This window comes from Enhydra lutris, unplaced genomic scaffold (genome assembly GCF_002288905.1).
Source record: "Enhydra lutris kenyoni isolate GAN:26980312 unplaced genomic scaffold, ASM228890v2 scaffoldscaffold17, whole genome shotgun sequence".
Classification (NCBI taxonomy): domain Eukaryota; kingdom Metazoa; phylum Chordata; class Mammalia; order Carnivora; family Mustelidae; genus Enhydra; species Enhydra lutris.
Window position 1 is genome coordinate 14,154,396 of NW_019154101.1, and position 21,121 is coordinate 14,175,516.

Here is a 21,121-nt window from a genome sequence, read left to right on the forward strand (position 1 = left end):
TGCCTCTAGTGGGACCATGAGCATCCCTCAGATGTGCTGAGGGAAAAAAAGAGAGAGACCCACTACTGTACCCAGTGGGCCAAAGCAATGCTACTGATGCAAAGGGTATTTCCACAAGTTTTTCCCCTTCTTTTACATGGTTTCCTTTGGATCTAGTTCCTTTGGATCTATATCCAGAATAGGATCATTTTTATAACTTCTGATATGCTCTAAATTGTCTTGTCTTTTTTTACATGATTATAATTAGGGGTCAAATATTAGGTGCAAAATGCCCTCACCTGCATTGAAGATTCCATCACTGACACAGCTGTCACAGCGTCTTCCAGAGTCACAGCGTCACGAAACATCAGGCGAGCATGAGCTAAGAAAATCAGGAAGACAGAAATGTTTTTAGAGAGTATTTGAGGTGATATATGCAATACTTCATCTGAGGCACTTAAAAATTATATTTAATGAATGCACTACTAATCACAAATTCATTTTACTAAAACAAGCACAAAGGTCTAATTTCAACTAACTTTAAAGTTGTTTCTCTAATAATGGGCCTAATCTTGTACAGCCCATGGCAATTCTGGGTATTTATATGAAAAAGTACTCTGGGCTCCAAAAGGAAAGGGGTTCTAGGAGCCTATCTCTAATATTCAATAACTTTTAATCCTTATCTTCTTGTCTTTTATAGAAATATATAGTATAAAACTTGTTTCTCTTCTCTGACACTTCTCTTCATCTGTGGGTTTTTCAAAACTACCAAACTCACCAGCCTACATTTGGGGTACTTCTTGTCTTAATATTAGCTATAAATCCTTGACAATGTAAAGTGCATTGGTTTTACAGAACTTTTTATTAAGCACTCTGTCATCATAGGATACATCAGTTCATGTGGAATTTTTTTTAAGAGTTAATTTAACAAAAGCTATGAATAAAAGTCACTGTTAGGAAAAAAGTCTTGAGATGCAGGTTCCTTGTATGAATGCACGAAGTCTCAGGCCTTTGGGATGGGCTAGTTTCTTACGTTAGTGGTGGGGTGTGAATGGCAATTAGTGAGAAAAAAAGACAGAGATGCTACATAGGAAACAACTCTAAATAAGAAAGTGTTCCACCCCAAATGCTAACAGACTGTCACTGAGAAACAAACATTAGTAAATAAGACTTTCTAAATTTAATCATGTCTCTAAGATTCCGCTTTCTTAATGATGCTACATTCTACTCAATACCCATAATCTGTCCCCAGAAGAACGGAAGTTTCATAGCTCAGAGCCTTTACTCTCTAAGTGACTATGAGCACCTTAGGATTCTTCTTATTCATCTTTGAATTCATGGTGCCAAGCTCCAAGTACATATTGGGCACCCAAGAGAAGTATTATTTGTTGAATGAAATAAACCTTCTGCTAATCGGATCAAGCTTTCCAACAGACGGATGGTGGTCCGGGCAGCATTCCGGGAATCACTCTGCCGCTGCATCTGGTAGTACCGGAGAAGGACCTGATTACCCTCATCAGACAGCGTGGGCTGGAGATTCCGAATCAGGCAGAAGTAGGTCTTCATCTTTTCCATGCTCCAGAGCTTCTCTGATTTGCTTGGGTAACCTGTATGTATCAGGTGCTAGGTCAGTAATTTCTAGGAACAGGTAAACATCTCACTTTAAGGGTTTTGATAAAGTTCTTACACTCATTTTTAAAAAAGATAACCTTTAAGTCTGTGGCCACTAAAACCTAGATCTGACTCTGCATAGCACAGAGTTCAAGAATAAGTAGCCTTAGGATCTAAGCTCAATAAAGGTAAACTTCCTACAGGGGCTAAAATTATCCACAATAATTCTGGTCCATCCTATAGTAATACATAGTATTTGAGTAAATCTAATTAAAGAGAAACTTACATTTAGAGATTTCTGTTTCATAATTCAGTCCACTTTTCTTCGCATGCAAGAGATGAGTGATAATTATATATCATAAGGTTGCCTCCTTTCATCACGAAGAACACATGTACTGACTGTAATATCATCGGTAGGCCCTAGTCCTTTTACTCATTATTCTGGGCACACTAAATGGCTCCTTGACTGCCTTCTGTGCGAGCATTGCTCTAATGCTGCTTAGGTAGGGTACCTTGGGTATTTATTTCATTTTCTTCAAAGAGAATTTCATGTGGTTATGTCTACTTTTTCTTGATCAACTTGAATGATTCATCTTCACGTACCTTTGTTTTCTAAGATAAAGGAAGAAATTATACGATCCCAGTCTTCATTCTTGGTATCGAGCAGAACCAGGATCAGATCAAATCGACTTAAGAGGGGGCTGCCAAGAGCGATGTTCACAGACACGGACTCATGGGTGTCATACTGGCCTTTGGGATTAGTTGCTGCCAGGATGGTGGTCCTTGTGTTCAGCTTGCACACGAGGCTATTCAAAGAAAGGATACGATTCACTGACTGTTGAGATTCAAATAAAAAGCAAAATTAAACTTGTTAATAAAAAGGGGCTACTCTTGTACCCCGAAAATCTAGAGAGGCTTGTGTGTAAGAGGATGGGGAATGATACAAGGATGTATCACAAACAACAGGGCCGAAGGAAGTACACTTACAGTAGCCTATCCTGAAGAGAAGTTACTACTGATTAAACACTTCTTATGCCCCTCCTATGAGCAGACCCCTCTGCTGGGTGCTAAGAGGTATACAAAACTGACTAAATATGAATACTGCTCTTAAGGAGCTTGCAATCTACAAGCCACAATGGTAAGAGAGGGAAGAGTGTGGTAAGTTCTAGAAGGATAAAGTTCCCAGGGAAAGTAAAGATAACGTATACTCCTTTGTGTGGATGGAAGAGATGATTAGAGAAACATTATCAAGTAGCTTCATAACATCTGGACTTGAAGTGGGGGTAGACAGGTGTGTATATATATCCACACACCTACACATAAATATACATGCAGACATACCACACACACATATTTGTGAGAGTGAAGGTGAGGGGCAGGGGTAAGGGGGACTTTGGAGAATGGATAGTGGATGCAGCAAAACTTCCTGTGTGTTCGCTTCTTTTGATTTTTCTAGAAGTGAAAGAAACAAGAGTCAGAAAGAGAGGGAGGGAGAGAAACAAAGGAAGTAAAAGACGGGGAGAGGGGGAAAGGAAATCAGGAAAAATAAGGATTGATTAGCATCATGCCTTTGGTTTGTTCTGAATACAACTGACACACTAACACAATGTTACATTAGTTTCAGGTGCATAAGTTAAGTGATTTGACAAGTTTATACATTATGCTACGTTCACCACAAGTGTAGCTATTATCTGTCCCATTACATCGCTACTACAATATCACTGACTATATTCCTTAAGTTCTGCTTTTTATTCCCATGACTTAACTCAATACAAAACTGAACTAATTCCCTCTTCCTTTTGCCTATTTTGCCCAAACTCCATGCCCCTTCCCTTTGGCAACCATCAGTTTGTTCTTTGTAGTTATAGTTCTGATTCTGCCTTTTTTTTTAGATTTCATTTATGAGTGGAATCATATATGGTATATGTCTTTCTCAGTATGAATTATTTCACTCAGCATAATATCCTCTAGGTCTACCCATGTTGTCTCAAATGGCAGATCTCATCCTTTTTGATGGCTGTGTAATATTTGTGTGTGTGCGTGCATGCGTGTGTGTACGTACATACACATCACATTTTCCTTATACATTTGTCTACTGACGGACACTTAGTTTGCTTCCATGTCTTGGCTGTTGTAAATAATGCTTCAATAAACATAAGAGTGCATGTATCTTTTTGAGTTAATGTTTTTGTTTTCCAATAGTGGAATTATTGGACCATATGGTGTTCCTATTTTTAATTTCTTGAGGAACCTCCATACTGTCTTCCATGGCTATACCAATTTACACTGCCACCAACAGTACATGAGGGTTCCTTTTTCTCCACATCCTCACTAACATTTGCTGTTTCTTATCTTTTTGATTTTAGCCATTCTAACAGGTGATATCTCGTGATAGTTTTGATTTGCATTTCCCTGATGATTAGTGACACTGAGCATCTTTTTATGTGTCTGTTGGCCATCTGTATGTCATCTTTGGAAAAATATCTATTCAGGTCCAGAAAAATCCTAAACAATCCACCAGAAAAGTACCAGAATAAACAAGTTTAGAAAATGGTAAGATACAAAATTATTACCAAGAAATTTATAGCTTTTCCATACATTAACAATGAAATTGCAGAAAGAGAAATTGAAAAAAACACCATTTACAGCTGCACCAAAAAGAATAAAATACCTGGGAAGAAGCTTAACCAAAGAGGTGAATGACCTATACTCTGAAAACTATAAAACACTGATGAAAGAAACTGAAGGCGACACAAACAAATGGAAAGATTTTCCAGGCTCATGGGTTGGAAGAACAAGAACTGTTAAAATGTCCACACTACCCAAAGTAATCTACAAGTTCAATGTAATCCCTAACAAAATACCAACATTATTTTTCACAGAACAGAATAATAAAAAAAATTATATGGAATCACAGAAGACCCCAAATAGTCAAAACAATCCTGAGAAAGAACAAAGATGGAGGTATTACAGTTCTAGATCTCAAGATCTCAAGATTTATAACAAAGCTGTAGTAACTGAAACAATAATGTACTGGCACAAAAAAACCAGAAACATAGATATATGGAACAGAACAGAGACTCCAGAAACAAATTCATGATTACGTTGTCAGTTCATCTATGAGAAAGGAGGCAAGAATACACAATGGGGAAAAGACAGTTTTTTCAATAAATGGTTCTGCGAAAACTGGACAGCTACATGTCGAAGACTAAAACTGGACTACTTTCTAATACCATGAACAAAAATGAAATGGATTAAAGACCTAAACATTAAACCTGAAGCCATAAAAATCCTAGAGGAGAACATCGGCAGCAATTTCTCTGACATCAACCATAGCAACTCTTTTCTTTTTTTCTTTTCTTTACTTTTTATTCTCTCTCTCCTTCCTCTCTCTGTCCCTTCCTCCCTTCCTCCCTTCCTTTCAATAGATTTTATTTATTTATTTATTTATTTATTTATTTATTTATTTATTTGAAAGAGAGAGAGAGTGTGTGTGCGTGTGTGTCTGCTTGCACAAGCAGGGAGGAGGGGCAGAGGGGGAGAGAGAGGGACAAGCAGAGTCCACACTGAGCCCCTGAAGCGGGGCTCAATCTCAGAACCCTGAGATCATGACCTGAGCTGAAACGGAGTCAGATGCTTAACTGATTGAGCCACCTAGGTGCCCCATATAGCAACATTTTTCTAGATATGTCTCCTAAGACAAGAGAAATGAAGGCAAAAATAAACTATTGGGAATACATCAAAATAAAAAGCTTCTTCACAGCAAAGGAAACCACAAGGAAACAAAAGACAATTTACTGAATGGGAGAAGATATTTGTAAATGATAAATCCGGAGGGGGTTAATATCCAAAGTATATAAAGAGCTTACACAACTCAGTACCAGAAAAACCAAACAATCCAATTAAAAAATGGGCAGAAGACCTGAATAGTTATTTTTCCAAAGAAGACATACAGACATAAGAAAAACATCACGTTTCTGAGGAGAAACAGTGAAGGGCAGACTGAGGAGGTCTGGGCACTGTGGGCAAGTTAGATGGCCAGGACCCGTGGAGGAGATGAGGCAATGGTAGGGGAAGGGGTACACAAGTCCTGAACAGAGCAGGGGCGCCAAGGGTATGGCTATGCCATAACTTAGATACTGTTCTTAAACTTATTAATGATGGCCAAGTCCCCAAAATAACATGGCATCTTCATTAACAATAACAAATGTAGATTCTTTTCTCTCTCTAAATCTGAATGCTCTCCACTCAATGGCCATTTTTAGTTATAGTGGCATGTCTGCCTCTCAGCAGTCACAGGCCAGTGACATCAGCAAACGTGCTACATTTGTTAATGTCTGATCTATTTCCAGTTGGCTTTAGCGATCAGCCCATGCCCTGAGACTGAAAAAAGTATGAGAATCTTTATTTGTGGTAAATGGCACAAGACGACACTCATCAAAGAATGACAAACAAGGCACTAAATACCCCTTTAAATCCAAATCCCTTTTTAAAAAATTACTGAAAGGGGAAAATTCTGAACAGACAGTCTGCATCTTACAATTTATGTGCCAAAATGGCTTTGTAAAGGCAGTTGTTTAGAACTTGGAATCCAGTTTGCCAAAAAGAATGTAGTAAATTGTTCCTAACTAATCCCGCAAAACACATTTCATCCACTCTGAAGTGAGGCTGTTTGCCTTTATCATAGAAAGGAATACTGCTGGAATACTGGCAATGAGACAAAATACAACAGAAAAGAATTTAAAAAATTATTTTCAATGTGAGGTAAACTTGACTGCTCTTCCTCTCTCTGATCAATGAATAGATTTTAAGCCATTTCCTGTGTGCAGAGGACGGGACTGAGAATTCAGGAAGGTGTACACTGGTCCCTGCCTTCAGTCAGTTTACAACAGAACTGCTGGAGGATGGGGAGGCACCACACAGTGCCTGCCAAGCAGCGGATGATGGCGTCCCTGTCAGCATTAGCATCAGAAAAATACTTCTGTGGAGGCTCCTGGGTATCAATGAGGTATACTGTCTTAAAGATATCCATGATGTGAGAAGGAAGATGAACAAACACACACAGAAAGAAGGTGGTGAATTATTCCTAATCAGGACAAAATGAAATAAGCTTAAGGATGGGGGTAAAGACAATTTTATGCGAAGGAAAGGGCTGCCTGAGGAGCAGTTTGTGGAAATGGGAGCGATGAAAAACAGAGGAGCGGTCACCTGAAAGAGGGGAAGGTAGTGTCTGTGCCTGGTGGCTGCAGGTCTGTGACACAAACAAACATTACTGCATTAAACACCGGATGGGGCTTTAGGAGATGCAGATACCCATACACAGCCGAATCCTAAGTACTTTGTGTATAGTGGTGGCTCACTGAGTAACTACTGAATGAACTCATGAATTGGGGTAAGGTGACAGTCATTTTTCCAACCCGTAGGACCTCTGCCTTCTCTGATAACAATAATGAAGGTAATTACCATATCTGTAATGGCAAGCACTGTGCTAGGCTTTATGTATGAACACTCTCCCTAAGATGTATAATCACCTGAAAGGTAGATAACATATCAATGGCTTGGTAATACGGAAAGTAGAAGTTAAAAGATATTAGTAACTCCCCGACAGGTGATGGAGAGCGGCAGAGCTGCCATTCAAACCCAGACTGGCTAGCTCCACAACCAGTGCTCTTTACCTGCAGACTGTCCCCCTGCCCCCTACCCCCCAGTGGTGGACCATCTGAAACAGTTCCTATGGTTGTAGAGAACCCACCTGATGCTTTAGGTAGTCACTGACTTCCCTTACCTTTTTCCTATTGGATTCAATCCTCCTTGAGGGACTGTGACTTACTGTTATCCTCACCTGCCTGTCTCATATTAAATGCTTATAAACATCCACTAAATAATGGCAAATAAAAAATAAAGCTTTACCTAGTTCTGTGTTTCTAAAATTCAACGCCATTCTATAGTTACAGGTTTCAACAGCAATAAAATAATCATGCTAATATATATGTCTTTCTACATTTACTTCAAGGAAGGAAAACATTCCAGTTTCTGGAAAAATCTACCTTTTTAAAAATTCAATTAATTAACATAGAGTATATAATTAGTCTTAGAGGTAGAGTTTAGTAATTCATCAGTTGCATATAACACCAGTGCGCATTACATCACGTGCTCTCCTTAATGCCCATCACCAGTTACCCCATCCCTTCCACACTCTTCCCCTTCAGCAACCCTCAGTTTGTTTCCTGATATTAAGAGACTCTTATGGTTTGTCTCCCTCTCTAATGTCATTGTGTTTTATTTGTCCCTCCCTTCTCCTATGGTCCTCTGTTCTGTTTCTCAAACTCTACATGTGAGTGAAATCATATAATTTTTCTATTTTTAGTCCACTTGTTTATACTTCCCCAAAACCATAGTAATAACTTTTCTAGACATTGCAAAGTTAGGTTACATAAATTATTTTCACTGTTACAGGCCCTCCGGGAAGTGCTTTTGTTTTTGCAATCCTCTCCCAGTATTCTCGGTGCATCCTTTAAGGGGTGATTCCCATCTCCACTCATGGCTTTAGTCACTGTCGATATGCTGGGACCCCTAAGTTCAGTTCTCGCTTGTGACAGTGGCTGCTATGTATTCACCAAACTTTGTTTCCCTTTCGCCCTAGGAGCAGAGCCAGACCATGTTTCCCATCCTCTTTTATGGTCAAGTAGGACTGCAGGGAAGAAGTGTTGCCAGTGGAATGGGGGTGAAAGAACACATGCCATTTCCGGCGGGCAGGGGCAGGGTAGTCCCTAAAAGCCTTCCCGTGTAACCCTCCTCCTCCTTCTGTCTCTTTGACAGTACAGACAAGGATAAGGCCATGGAGTCAGAGAGCCACCTGAGGGAGGAAGCCTGGGTCCTGGGTGACTGTGTGGAGCAGAGCGTCCCACCCTCAACCCACATCTGACTGTGACATGAAGCAAGAAAAACTTCCTTTGGCAAAATACTGCATGAAAGAGATGAGCATAGGAAAGAACTGACCAGTTCTCAAGCAGTAATGAAAGACAGTGCACAACTCAGAAAAGTGACATGTTAAAAGGTTGTGAAAAACAACTACGTCCAGACCCCAGAGAGTAAGAGCAAGACTGAAAAGACTTTGAACAACAGAGCCCCAGGAAATTTGCTCAGTTGTACAAAATGACCCAGGGTAAGTAAGGGTGAAGCCTTCAGTTTTTAGACAAAGGTCTTACTTTGGGCTGCTTTAACAAAATATCATTGACTGGGTGGCTTCAGAAGCAGACATTTATTTTTCACCATTCTGGAAGCTGGAAGTACAAGGTCAAAGCTGGCAGATTCAGTTCCTAGTGAGAACCCTCTTCCTGGTTTGTAAACAGCTGTCTTCTCACAGTGCTCACGTGGTCTTTCCTTGTTCTCTCTGTGTGTGTGTGTGTGTGTGACATTTTGTTTATGTATTTGTCCCTCTGTGGACACTCGTGTTGCTTCCACCTCATGGCCATTGTGGATAGTATTGCTGTGAACATTCCTCTTTTACTCATCCCAATGGTGGCTATCTTCAGGCCGTCTAAAACTGAAGGCTTCACCCTTACTTATCCTGGATCATTTTGTACAAATGAGCAAATTTCCTGGGGCAAAGCCTTTTCAGTCTTGCTCTTACTCTCTGTGGTCTGGAAGTAGTTGTTTTTTACAAGAAGAAAACAAAAACCCAACAAACCAGGCTCGAGAATCTGTGAAGAAAAGAACTCTGGATCCTGGCACAACCAATTGGTGGGAAGCAAAGAGATGAGAGGCTTCTTTCCAGGGGATGTGTGCTGCCCAAGAAACCACAACCCCCCTCTAAAGAAATCCTCTGTTGCTTTCAAGTTGCAAAACAACCTGGGGCAGAAAGGGCACCAGAAGTACAAGCAAAAGAAGGCAAAACAGATAAAATGGACTTCACCAAAATTAAAAACTTTGTGCTTCAAAGGGTGCCATCAAAGAAGTAAAGAAACCCACAGAATGAAATTATTTGCATATCATATATCTGTGAAAGGACTTATATCCAGAACATACAAATAACTCCTAAAACTCAACAATAAAAGGACAAATAACCCAGTTCAAAAATGGGCAAAGGATTCGAATAGATATTTCTCCAATGAAAATACACAAATGGCCAATAACATGTGAAAAGATGCTCATTAAATAGGTCGTTAGGGAAAGGCGAATCAAGACCACAGGTGGGATACTACTTTAGACACTAGGATTGTTATAATCACAAAGACAACAAGTGTTGGCAAGGATGTAGAGAAATGGGAACCTTCTTGCAATGCTCAAGGGACTGTAAACTGGTACCGTGTCATTAGAAAACAGTTTGATGGTTCCTTAACAAGTTAAATATGGTTCTCATATGAGCTGGCAATCCCTCCTATTATATACCCAAGAGCAATGAAAACATATATCCACGTAAAACTTGTATGTGAGTCTTCTTAGTAATATTCATAATAGCCAAAAAGTAGAAACAGCCCAAAGTTCCATCAACTGATGAATGGATAAACTGTGGTCTAGTCATATAATGGAGTACTATTTGGCCATGAAAAGGAACAAACTGTAGGTCCATGCAACAACTTGGATGAACCTTGGGAACATTATGCTAATATTCTTCAGGACCAGTCCTGAAAGCTATCGTGCTCTAGGACAGAAGGGGCCAGGGCTCCTGAGTGACTTCGTGGGCTAGAACTCCTCTCCCACATACAGACGAGCCAGACACAACTTAGATTGCACTAAGCCACTGTCTGCTAGTGCAGTGAGCCTACCCTGAATAACACATGACAAATCTCTCTAATGAGCACCAGATCCTTTGGCTGTGGCAAAAACTACTCCAATGTTTGAGCAGTCTCCTCGCCAAAAGAATTAGGCCAAAAAACAGCCTGCAATGCAATAGTCATGTATGTTTCTAGATCATCCAACATTTCTAGAAGGGTAAAAATCCTCACAAAAATATACAAAATAAGAATATGTTAATGATATCCTCACAATTCATTAGATACATATTTGATAATCTTCAATGCTAGGTATACACACCCTCTCCTCTTTTTTGTAAGGTTGATAAAGCTAGATTGATTCAATGAAGGGTAACGAGAAGGTCACAGGCCAGGACAGGAGTCAACGTACTACTTATACAGAGCATCTAGAAAGAACAGAAACTCTCGAAGTACATGATGTGAACATACATCTTCACATCCTGGTGGCATGCTTGGATGCCTCCAAGGGACACTGCTTGACTTGCTTCAGAGCGTCCTCAGTCCCCTAGGAGTCAGAGTCCTCTCAGTGGGGTGGCAGGGAGGACTTGTTCCCACCTCTCCCTGTCTCCCTGCCTGAACCTGGGACTGATGGGAGGTGGAGGAGACCCAAGATGCAGCTTCCAAAGATCCGGAGGAAGAGGCAGCCAGGTAGCCTGGTGTGCAGAGCAATCTTACCTGGGGGGAGGGGTTCCTATGCCCGGCTCATCAATGAGAACCAAGGTGGATTTTAATAATAGAGAGTCCCAGGTCCCATCTCTGAGAGTCTGATGCGTAGGCTGGGTGTGGCCTAGGAAACTGAAGATCAGCGGAGTGGGACTGGTGCTGTGGCTCTTCTATGACCGTTAGAATCGCATGTAAAATAAAACGCCTACTTGTCTGTCTCGCTACGAAGTTCTGAGCATCTTGAGAACAAAGGCTCTGACTTTTCGTCTTTGTGGTGTGAGCAGCTAGCAGAGAGCATGACATTGCTCAGTGCTCAAGATACGTGTACTGAGCAAAACAATAAATTGCCAACATGGCTGTTTTTAAAATTTAGACTGTATTTCCTACCTAGCCTTGTGAGTATAATTTAGTAGCACCAAATATATAATTGCGCTATCAGATTTTTCCCTATAATGGTTCTTAGCAAATGGCAAAGGAATCCTCTATTACTTAAGAGTCTACTGACACCCCGCCCTGGAATTCTAACTCTGTGCAGTGTGTGCAAAGAGACACATTAAAAACAAACAAGCAAGCAAGCAAGCAAGCAAACACCTGAGAAATTTCCTGCAGCCTTGGAGGTCAGCCAGATACTCTGATTCAGTGGTTTATACTAATATCCTTAAAGGATATTATAATTCAAATTTAAAAAAATCCTTCACATATGTGGAATTTGAGAAACAAGGCAGAGGAGCATAGGGGAAGGGAGGGAAAAGTCAAACAAGATGAAACCAGAGAGGGAGACAAACCATAAGACACTCTTAATCTCGGGAAACAAACTGAGGGTTGCTGGACAGGAGGAAGGTGGGAGGGATGGGGTGGCTGGGTTATGGACATTGGGGAGGGTATGTGCTACGGTGAGTGCTGTGAATTATGTAAGACTAATAATTCACAGACCTGTACCCCTGAAACAAGTAGTACACTATATGTTAATAATAAAAAAATCCTTCACAAAGCAATCAGACTTTAGTCACTTGAAACATGAGAGAAAGAAAGAAAGCAAAAACAGATACATTTAAGAATTCCTAAATATGATGTTATAAGATATCAAACATCTTAAAGAAAAACATGAAGTGTTCTCAGAAAAAAGGGCTCAGTACATCTGGATGGTGTTAGCTTTTATACTGCTGGCTAAATGAAGAAGTCTTTGAACTGAGGAGTGAGGAGTAGGCAAGGTCTTTTAAGGGTAAAATTCAGAGTATCTTTATTTTGCTTTGGTAGAATACATGATTAAGTATTCCCTTTTCACAGGTAACCCTTCTAATCTGCTTACTAATTAACAACTTGATAAGCTTCATGTCTCTAGAGACATTTTCTCAAGAGCTCTGAATTTGGCAAATAACTGTATACTTCGCATCAGGAAGATTAACAGGCTTCTAATTAAGGAAAGAATGAACTGAAGATTCTGAAAACTGTTAGCCAAAAAAATGAGATGAGCTCCCGTTGGAGGCAGACCCAAACTCTTTCATAAACTGCACAGTGACACACAGATTAGGTGCCATGAGAAATTAACATGAGGGGTGCCTGGGTGGCTCAGTCAGTTAAGCAGATGCCTTCAGCTCAGGCTGTGATTCTGGGGTCCTGGGATCGACACCCACGTTGGTCTCCCTGCTCTGTGGGGAGTCTGCTTCTCCCTCTCCCTCTGCCCATGCTCTCTCTCTGTCTCGCATGCACGTGTGTTCTCTCTCACTCTCTCTCAAATAAATAAAATCTTAAAAAAAAAAAAAGAAAGATAGAAAGAAAAATGAACATGAACTACAGGGGAACTTAAAAATGTTTCTGTTATTCCTGCCACCGAGCAGAGGATACATGCACACTGTGCACTGAAGGTGCACTTGACAGCCATCCCAAGAACAAAAGCAGTATGTGCTATTCTTGCACTGTTCCCTAAGTGACATTATGTTAAAGGACAGTTCCTCCAGCTGGAGGAAAAGTATCACATAATTGGTGGTAGATGTGATCTGGGGACAAACTATAAAACCTAATACAGAGCTTGACCAGGTGTGACTAAGTAGTGTCTTTATAAACCCCAACACCCTTTCTAGCTAGCTCTTTGAGACCCACTGAGCTCGAGACCCTCCTCATTCAGAAGTACCTCCTATTAGATGGAGGTACTATAGTCACCAGGCTATTCTGTCTGCCCAAACTATTGCTCCCAGCACTGACAAGCCGACCAGCTCGGACAACTGTATTGCTTAAGTGATTCTTTTGTCCTTGGTATACAGGAGTTTTGGACAGGCCAGTCACTGGAAGGTTCGTGAGGCCTATAACTCCACAGACCCTTCTTTGTGAACTGCCTTGCGGGAACAGTGGGCCAGACCAGAAACTGGGAACCAACTAACGGCAGTCACTCCCCAACATGCTCGGAGGCCTGGAGCTGCTGCTGGATGAGTCTACTAGGGACAATGTAATCCACCCTCTTTTGAGGGTATCTGAAATGGACACAACAGGGAGAACTGAACTACTAAAGAGAACTGAATGAGTCTGAGAGACCCACAAACACACACACACACACACAGAAACAGTCACAGGAAAGTATCTGAGTCACAATAATGGGAGAACAGGAATGCCTGCTATTTTATATCTACTTTGCACAGACTCCCATTCCCCAAATTATGTTCCAGCCAAAGGAAGCAGCTTCTTTTTTCCTGTCCCTCAGTCTCCATACTTGTGAAAAGGAGGTTTTAATGATAGCCTGATATATAACTGCTGTGAGAAAGAAATGGGTTATTACGTGCACAATATTTAGAATACAGCCTAGCACCTAATAAGTACTAGATAAATACAGATATCCCTTATTATCCAAACTCCTGCTTTCTGAAAAAGGAATTTGAATATAGTAAGATAAATTTTCTGATAAATTTCTGTTACTCAAATTCTGGGACAAAATAGATTTGGCTAGAGATACTTGTGTTACTTATTATAGTTAAGCACCTCATCATGTGCCAGATACCACGCTGTGTGATTTACCAACCTTCTTTTTTAATTTTATTGAATTCCATTTGACATGTAACATTATATAAACTCAAGGTATATGACATATTGATATGCTACACTTACATATTGTAATAGGTTGCCATTGTAGTGAAAGTTAGCACTTCCATCATGTTACTTAATTACCATTTCTTTTTTAATAGTGAGAGCGATTAAGACCTAGTCTCAGAGTGCCTGTTTGGCTCCCTCTGTTAAGCCTCTGACTCCTGGTTTTGCCTCATGATCTCAGGGTTGTGAGATCAAGCCCCATGTTGGGCTCTGTGCTCAGTGCGGTGTCTGTCTCCCGCTCCCTCTGCTCTCCCCGCCAGCAAAATAAATAAATCTTAAAAAAAAAAAAAAAAAGATCTAGTCTCTTAGCAAGTTTGATGATTATAATATAATACTGTTGTTTATATTCACTATACTATGCATTAGATCTCCAGGACTGGCCTACCAGTTTTAAGTGTGTACCCTTAAAAAACATCTTTCTTTATCCCCCAACCTCCAGGCCCTGACAACTACTATTTTACTCTCTGTTTTTATGACTTTGATTTTTTATAATGCTATATATAAGTGATACCATACAGTATTTGCCTTTCTGTCTGACTTATTTTACTTAGCATAATGTCCTCAAGGTCCATCCTTGTCAAATGGCAGATTTCCTTTTTTCTCATGGCTGAATGTATTCCACTGTATATACGCATACCATATCTTCTTTATCCATTCATCTGTTGGTAGGCACTTGGGTTGTTTCCATGTCTTGGCTATTGTGAAGAACGCTGCAGTAAACATGCCAGTGCAGGATATCTCCTTGATATCCCATTTTCATTTCTTCTCATGTACACCCAGAAATGAGACTGCTGGATCATGTAGTAGTTCTTTTCTAATTTTTTGAGGAACCTCCATACTATTTTCCATAGTGGCTACACCAATAATACATTACTACCAACAGTGTACAAGGGTTTCCTTTTCTCCACATCTTTTCCAGTACTTGTTATTTCTTGTCTTCTCGGTGAGAGCCATTCTAACAGGTATGAGATGATATATCTCATTGTGGTTTTGATTTGCATTTCCCCAATGGTTAGTGATGTTGAGTACCTTTTCATGTACTGTTGGCCATCCCTATGTCTTCTTTGGAAAAACGTCTATTTAGTTCTCTGCTCATTTTTTAATCTGATTGTTTGCTGTATGAGTTCTGCATGTATCACGGATATTAACCCTTTATCCAATATATGGTAGGCAAATATTTTCTCCCATTCCATAGGCTGCCTTTTGAAGATACTGTTGCAGCAGGACATGTTCTACATGATAGAGCTGGATACAAGCATGCAGTCCCAGACCAAGTTAAGGCACCTGTTCCTCTTTGAGTAGTACATTGTCACCTTTAGCAAACTACTCAGGAGGGGTCCTTCACCCCAGACTACATGTTTGAAAGGAGAATCATGACGAATTACTTGTTCCCAGATGAGAACATGGACAGTGACCCCAGCGAGCCTGCACTCATGAAGAGGGAGACTTCTGAGCAGATCATTCTGCAAGCCATCAATACTGACATCCAGTGAGTTTGGGCACAGGACACTAATCAAGTCTTAGAAACACAGTGAGACCCCTTAAATGCTGCCATGGGACCTCATTCATCAAAGACTAGTATGTGCTGAAGGGGGATGACATCGGTGCGAATCAAGGTGAGGTGGTCTTGGTCCTCACTGTCAACACGTGCCTGATGTTGTCAGCCTGCCAGCAACCATCCCCTCATAGCTGAGGCCTGGGTCCTGGTGTCCCTCACCAAAGCTAGGGTGGCAGCAAAAAACAGTGACAAGAGCACTAAATAAGAGCCGCATGGGATTCTCGAGCAGTATGTGGATTTAATAAACTGAAAACCCACCCCAAAATATGAGCATGCGGTAGGGAATCACTGCTGCTTATTCTCAGTGGTACCGCTGGAATCACATGCAGCGGGTCATCCAGCCCGGACCTTTCCAATTTTCGTTGTTGGGGGTAGTGGTTTTTCTTTCCTTTTTACTTATAATTTTCTCTTTTCTTATAATTTTCTTTTTTCTCTTTTCCTCCCTATTTTTCATTAAGAAACCTCCTGATGCCTTAAGTGATGCAAAGCCTGCCTTCTGTTGCTCCATTTGCCCACAGGAGTCACTGGACTGGACTTCTATTTTTCCTGTAGTCAGTTACCCACTTATATATACCTGAAGGTGGTTTTCCCCGCTTCAAAACAAGAAGTTTAGACATCAGCTAAAGAAGAAGTAGAATGAATCATACAGCTTTAAGCATCAGCACAAGCATTCTACAGGAGAATTCCAGTTAGCAGGTCCTAACCACTAGAGAGAGCCGAATGAGGTTGAAAGACCCAAAGACGCCCACGAAAAAGCAGTCAGAGAAAGTATCCGAGTCACAACAATGGGAGAGCAGGTGTGAAGGTGAGTACCCTTCGATGCTCAGGCGGCAATGAAACAATACAGCTGCTATTTTATATCCACTTTCAACAAACTCCCATTTTCCAAACTACGTTCCAGCCATGAAAAGGTCCAGCTTTTGCCACCCAAGGTACCCTAGGCTTAAGGTGCGCTTCGGGTAACAAGAGCTCTTCTCATTATAGCTTTAAAGGGCCTTCCCAGTCATCATTCACCCTGTAGCCCTCGATATTTCATCATGTTTTGGCTGACTGATCAAAGTTCCTGGACAGATGGAGGAGCCTAATGATGATGGTGACAATGGGCCATAGTCACTTATCACAATTTCAAAATCCAAAAAGTTCTGGAACAGCAAGTTGTTCATAGTTAATTTGGCAGGAAAAGCTGACCTAAATTGATGTGGCTTTATTCCATTTAGTGTGAAGTTTCATAAGCTTCACCTCAATAGAATGAAAATGTTTGATTACAGGATGCTGTCTCCGGTGCTGCTAGTAGGTTTCATAATATAGACATATGCACTGTTACTTTCCTAAAATGAAAACAAAAAAATCTGAATTCCAACATGTATTTGGCCTCAAATGTTTCTAAAAAGAATTGTAGACCTATAACAATAATTTAACTGCATTTATTATAGGTCAGATTATATCAGAAGCCCTTCATGGATTAACTCATTTAATTTTCACAGTCGCCCTCTGAAATGGAGTAATTCTCGTCATCTTATCAAAGAGAAAGTCAAGGTAGAGTAGTCCAGTAAATTGTCCATAATTAACTAGCAGGTAGTAGAGCTGAAACCTCAACCCAGCCAGACTAGCTCTGAGATTCTTCCTCTTAATTATTATAATTCTTTCTTTCTTTTTTTTTTTTTTTAGATTTTATTTATTTATTTGAAAGAGAGACAGTGAGAGAGAGCATGAGCGAGGAGAAGGTCAGAGAGAGAAGCAGACTCCCCGTGGAGCTGGGAGCCTGATGCGGGACTCGATCCCAGGACTCCAGGATCATGACCTGAGCCGAAGGCAGTCGTCAAACCAACTGAGCCACCCAGGCATCCCTTATAATTCTTTCAATACCCAATGTGTTCTTGTAGTCACTAAAAAAAGAGGTGGAGCCCTTAACGCAGTTTCCTGAACTTGTTCCATGTCTAGCATAGATCACATTCAATATTTCATGATGTAACTTGAAACCGTATTTTATATATGTATATGTTCTGCAATCAATCAGCCTTTGTCATGGCTGGGGTTTACAGCATCCCATGGGTGGTACCTTAAGTGTTATCTATTTACTCATTAGATGCCTGAATTCCTTACACAAATTTTTTCTAGTCTATACTTGAAGGACCACACAACCGTACAGGCTGTCTTTTTGACTTCTAGGCAGCTCTAACCACTAAGAGGTTTTCCTTGTACTAATTCTAAAACATTTCCCTGAATTTTCTGGCTATTGATTCCAAAGGATATAGAAAAGTTTAATTCCATCTCTATATATTAGAACCCTTTAAAACAATTATAGAAAAGTATTTCTCCAATTACTCTTTCTAGAAATGGTTCAAAGAAAACATGGGTAATATTTTAAAAATACACAGCAGAAGTTGGTATGAGTTAAATGAGAAAGAATAGCTTAAAAAATAAAATGTTGATTTCCAGGTTTCCAGAGGATGATGGCAGCTACTTACGTCTAAATTTCTCCACATGTCCTTCAGAGACCTTACAGATAATCAAAGGAGCAAATAAACCCATAAAACAAAACTAAAAAATTAGAGTGAGAGAGAATACTGCAATGTTCAATGTACATGGAAATCAACAAATAGACATTAAAATCTGGCAGAGCTAATTTAGAGCCCACAAGGCAATAGAAAGATCAGTGGAGACTAAGTGAAAAGGAGAAGAGACCAATGGGTTCCTCATGATGGTGGAATACAGCTAACATCACCCTTAGAAGAACAGAGTTCCACAGAGAATAGGGAAATATTGAGAAAAGGTTTGAAACCTTGAGGATCAAAGCAGTGACTACTGGGGAATAGAAAGGGGGATCTGAAAGTTCTTGAGAGCAGTGGTGGCTTTCTTGGGAAAGCTCCTGGAATAGATGGCAGTGACCAGCAAAGGTCAGGAGTCCCTTGGAGTCCTGGCGATCAGGGGAAGGGGAGATAAGCAGTGGATGTTAAAGATTCTACTAAACAAATAAGAAACAGAATCAGAAGACACATCAACCACTCCCTTAACCTTCAGGAAAAAAACAGTATCTGTTAAGTAATAGGCGCTCACTGAGATTACTCTGAACTAAAAACTAGTACATTCTCCAAACTTCTCACCATCACCATTATAGAATAACTATTATTGATTTAGAAAAAGAAAAGACATTTTAAAAGTAATGGAAATAACATGCAACACCTATATAAAACTACTATAAGAATCAAAATACCTTAGGTGATAAAACCCCTTTCTGATAATCTGCCATAAAACCCACAAAGCAGAAGAAATCTGTACGTAATCTGCTCAATTTAATATCCTTAAACAAACATTTGCATATGTGAAAAAACACTCCAAATCAGAAATTCAAAAACTCAAAACAGAAAAGTACAAAAAAGATGTATATCCAGAGAGGACTCAGGGAAGAAAAGTAAGAGAGAGAGAGAGAAGACAAAATAATTTCAGGGGCACCTGGGTGGCTCAGTCACTAGGCGTCTGCCTTCGGCTGGGGTAGTGATCACAGGGTCCTGGGATGGAGCCCAGTGTTGGGCTCTCTGCTCGGCGGGAGGCCTGTTTCTTCCTCTCCTACTCCCCCAGCTTGTGTTCCCTCTCTCACTGTTTCTCTCTCTCTCTGTCAAATAAATAAACAAATCTTAAAAAAAAAAAAAAGAATTTCAGAAATGAACATTCCAATCCGAGACGCCAAAGACTCAAGACTGGAAATATAATAAAGAGTGCTGGGAGGAGGCATAAAAACACCAAGAGAATAAAAACAAAATACAAAAGAGCTAAAAAGTCTAAGACACAAATTGGTTGCTATAGAATCTTGGCAAAGAAGACCTAAACTATATGTAATTAGAATTTCTGAAAAATAAAAACAAAGGACAGAGCTTATATATATAAAACTGTAATTCAAGAAAAAATTCAGAATGAATTTTATATTTCAAAGGGCCCACTAACATCTAGACAAACCGACCAAGAATAATCAACTGACACATAGCCTAGTAAAAATATTGTATTTAAAAAAAGAAAAGAAACCCTTCTGGGCCTTTAGGCAAGAAAATCAAGTCACCTACAAAGCAAAGGATATCATAATGGCATCATATTTGCCAACAGCAATGCACATAGCAAGACTACAGGAAAGAAAGTGTAAGTCCCTATAGGTCTTCATATCCAGCCAAGCTGTTTTCAAGTATCGAAGCTATGAAAAATAGTTTGAAACCTGTACAAACTCAGTGTAGTATTCAGGAGCCCTTTCCAGGGAATCTCCTAAGAGGATAAGCTTCATTTAAGTAAGAGATGTTAGTGATGCTCTGGATTGATGGTGAGCACCTGTGAAGACAATTAATTTTAGATCAAAGATCAAAACACAAGAAGGGATACAAGTAGAAGAGTATGTGTTATCTGTCCTGTCAAAGTATAAATAATACAATCTTTTTTTAATAGTAAAGAGAAGGGAGAAGGGGGAAAGTACAAGCTCATTGGTTATCACACAGGTAACTAACTGACTCAAAGGTATTATTTAAAACTTCCAACTGAGGATAAAGGGGCTGCTGGCATTATAAAAGGTTTTTTTTTTTAAAAGGTTAAGTCCTAGAATAGCTGTTGGCAAACTTCAGGTGGCAGGTCAAATCCACTTCACCTGTTTTTGTAAATAAAGTTTCAATGGAACACAGCCAAATCCATCCAGTTACATATTGTCTATGACTTCTTTTGCTCTGTCTACATTGTAGACATTAATGTAGTCATATTGTCCAAATTAACAGAGGTGAGTAGTTGTGTAAGAGATGGTATGGTCCACAAAGCTTTAAATATTTACTATCTGGGCCTTCATAGAAAAAGTTGGCCAACTCCTAATGTATAACAAAAATACAAACCTTCCTAAATCCCAAACACATAGAAAAAGAAACGTAGTAAATTTTTAAAAAACGAAACAGTTAACTCTAACCATATTGGTAATACCAATAAATGTAAATGTGCTTAATTCATACATTAGAAGAAAAAGATCTTCAGGTCATTCATAAAGCAAAATAAAGTAAGACCAACTGTATGCTCTATATAAGAGAACAGACTGAGGCAGCTTTTCTGCCCATAGGTCCTGTCTCCATGTTATAATAAAAACACCCCAAAAATAAAAATTAAAAAAATTTGAAAAATTTAAAAAAGAACAAACTGAAATCTAAAGGTTAAGCATGAAGGAATGAACAAATATATATTAGGCAAATGCACTAATATGATATCAGGAGTTGTGATCTCAATACCAGGCAAGGCAACATTTCAACCAAAAGCCAAAGACAAAGAAGTACAAATGCCAAAGCCACAGCAACACCTTCAGAAAGAAAAAGCTATGAGAGATACAAAGAGAACCTGCAGACACAGAATAACAACAGATGAACACAGCATTCTCAGTCTAAGACATGTCAAACATACAGAAATTAAGTAAAGATATAGGGGACCTAAACAACATCATTTATAAGGCATAGTTTACCTGTGT

The 21,121-nt window shown here is 39.8% G+C and overlaps 1 protein-coding gene across 1 annotated transcript in view; it reads right to left on the reverse strand.

The window, feature by feature from the left end:
• The window catches only part of LOC111147567 (minichromosome maintenance 9 homologous recombination repair factor), an 88,189-nt gene that overhangs the window by 6,543 nt on the left and 60,525 nt on the right, over nt 1–21,121 (reverse strand). Inside the window, exons 9-11 of the mRNA XM_022503669.1 lie at nt 2,194–2,396; nt 1,383–1,586; nt 279–361 (exon numbers count right to left, since the gene is read on the reverse strand). Coding sequence (XP_022359377.1) covers nt 279–361; nt 1,383–1,586; nt 2,194–2,396 — 490 coding nt within the window. The remainder of the gene's footprint in view (nt 1–278; nt 362–1,382; nt 1,587–2,193; nt 2,397–21,121) is intronic.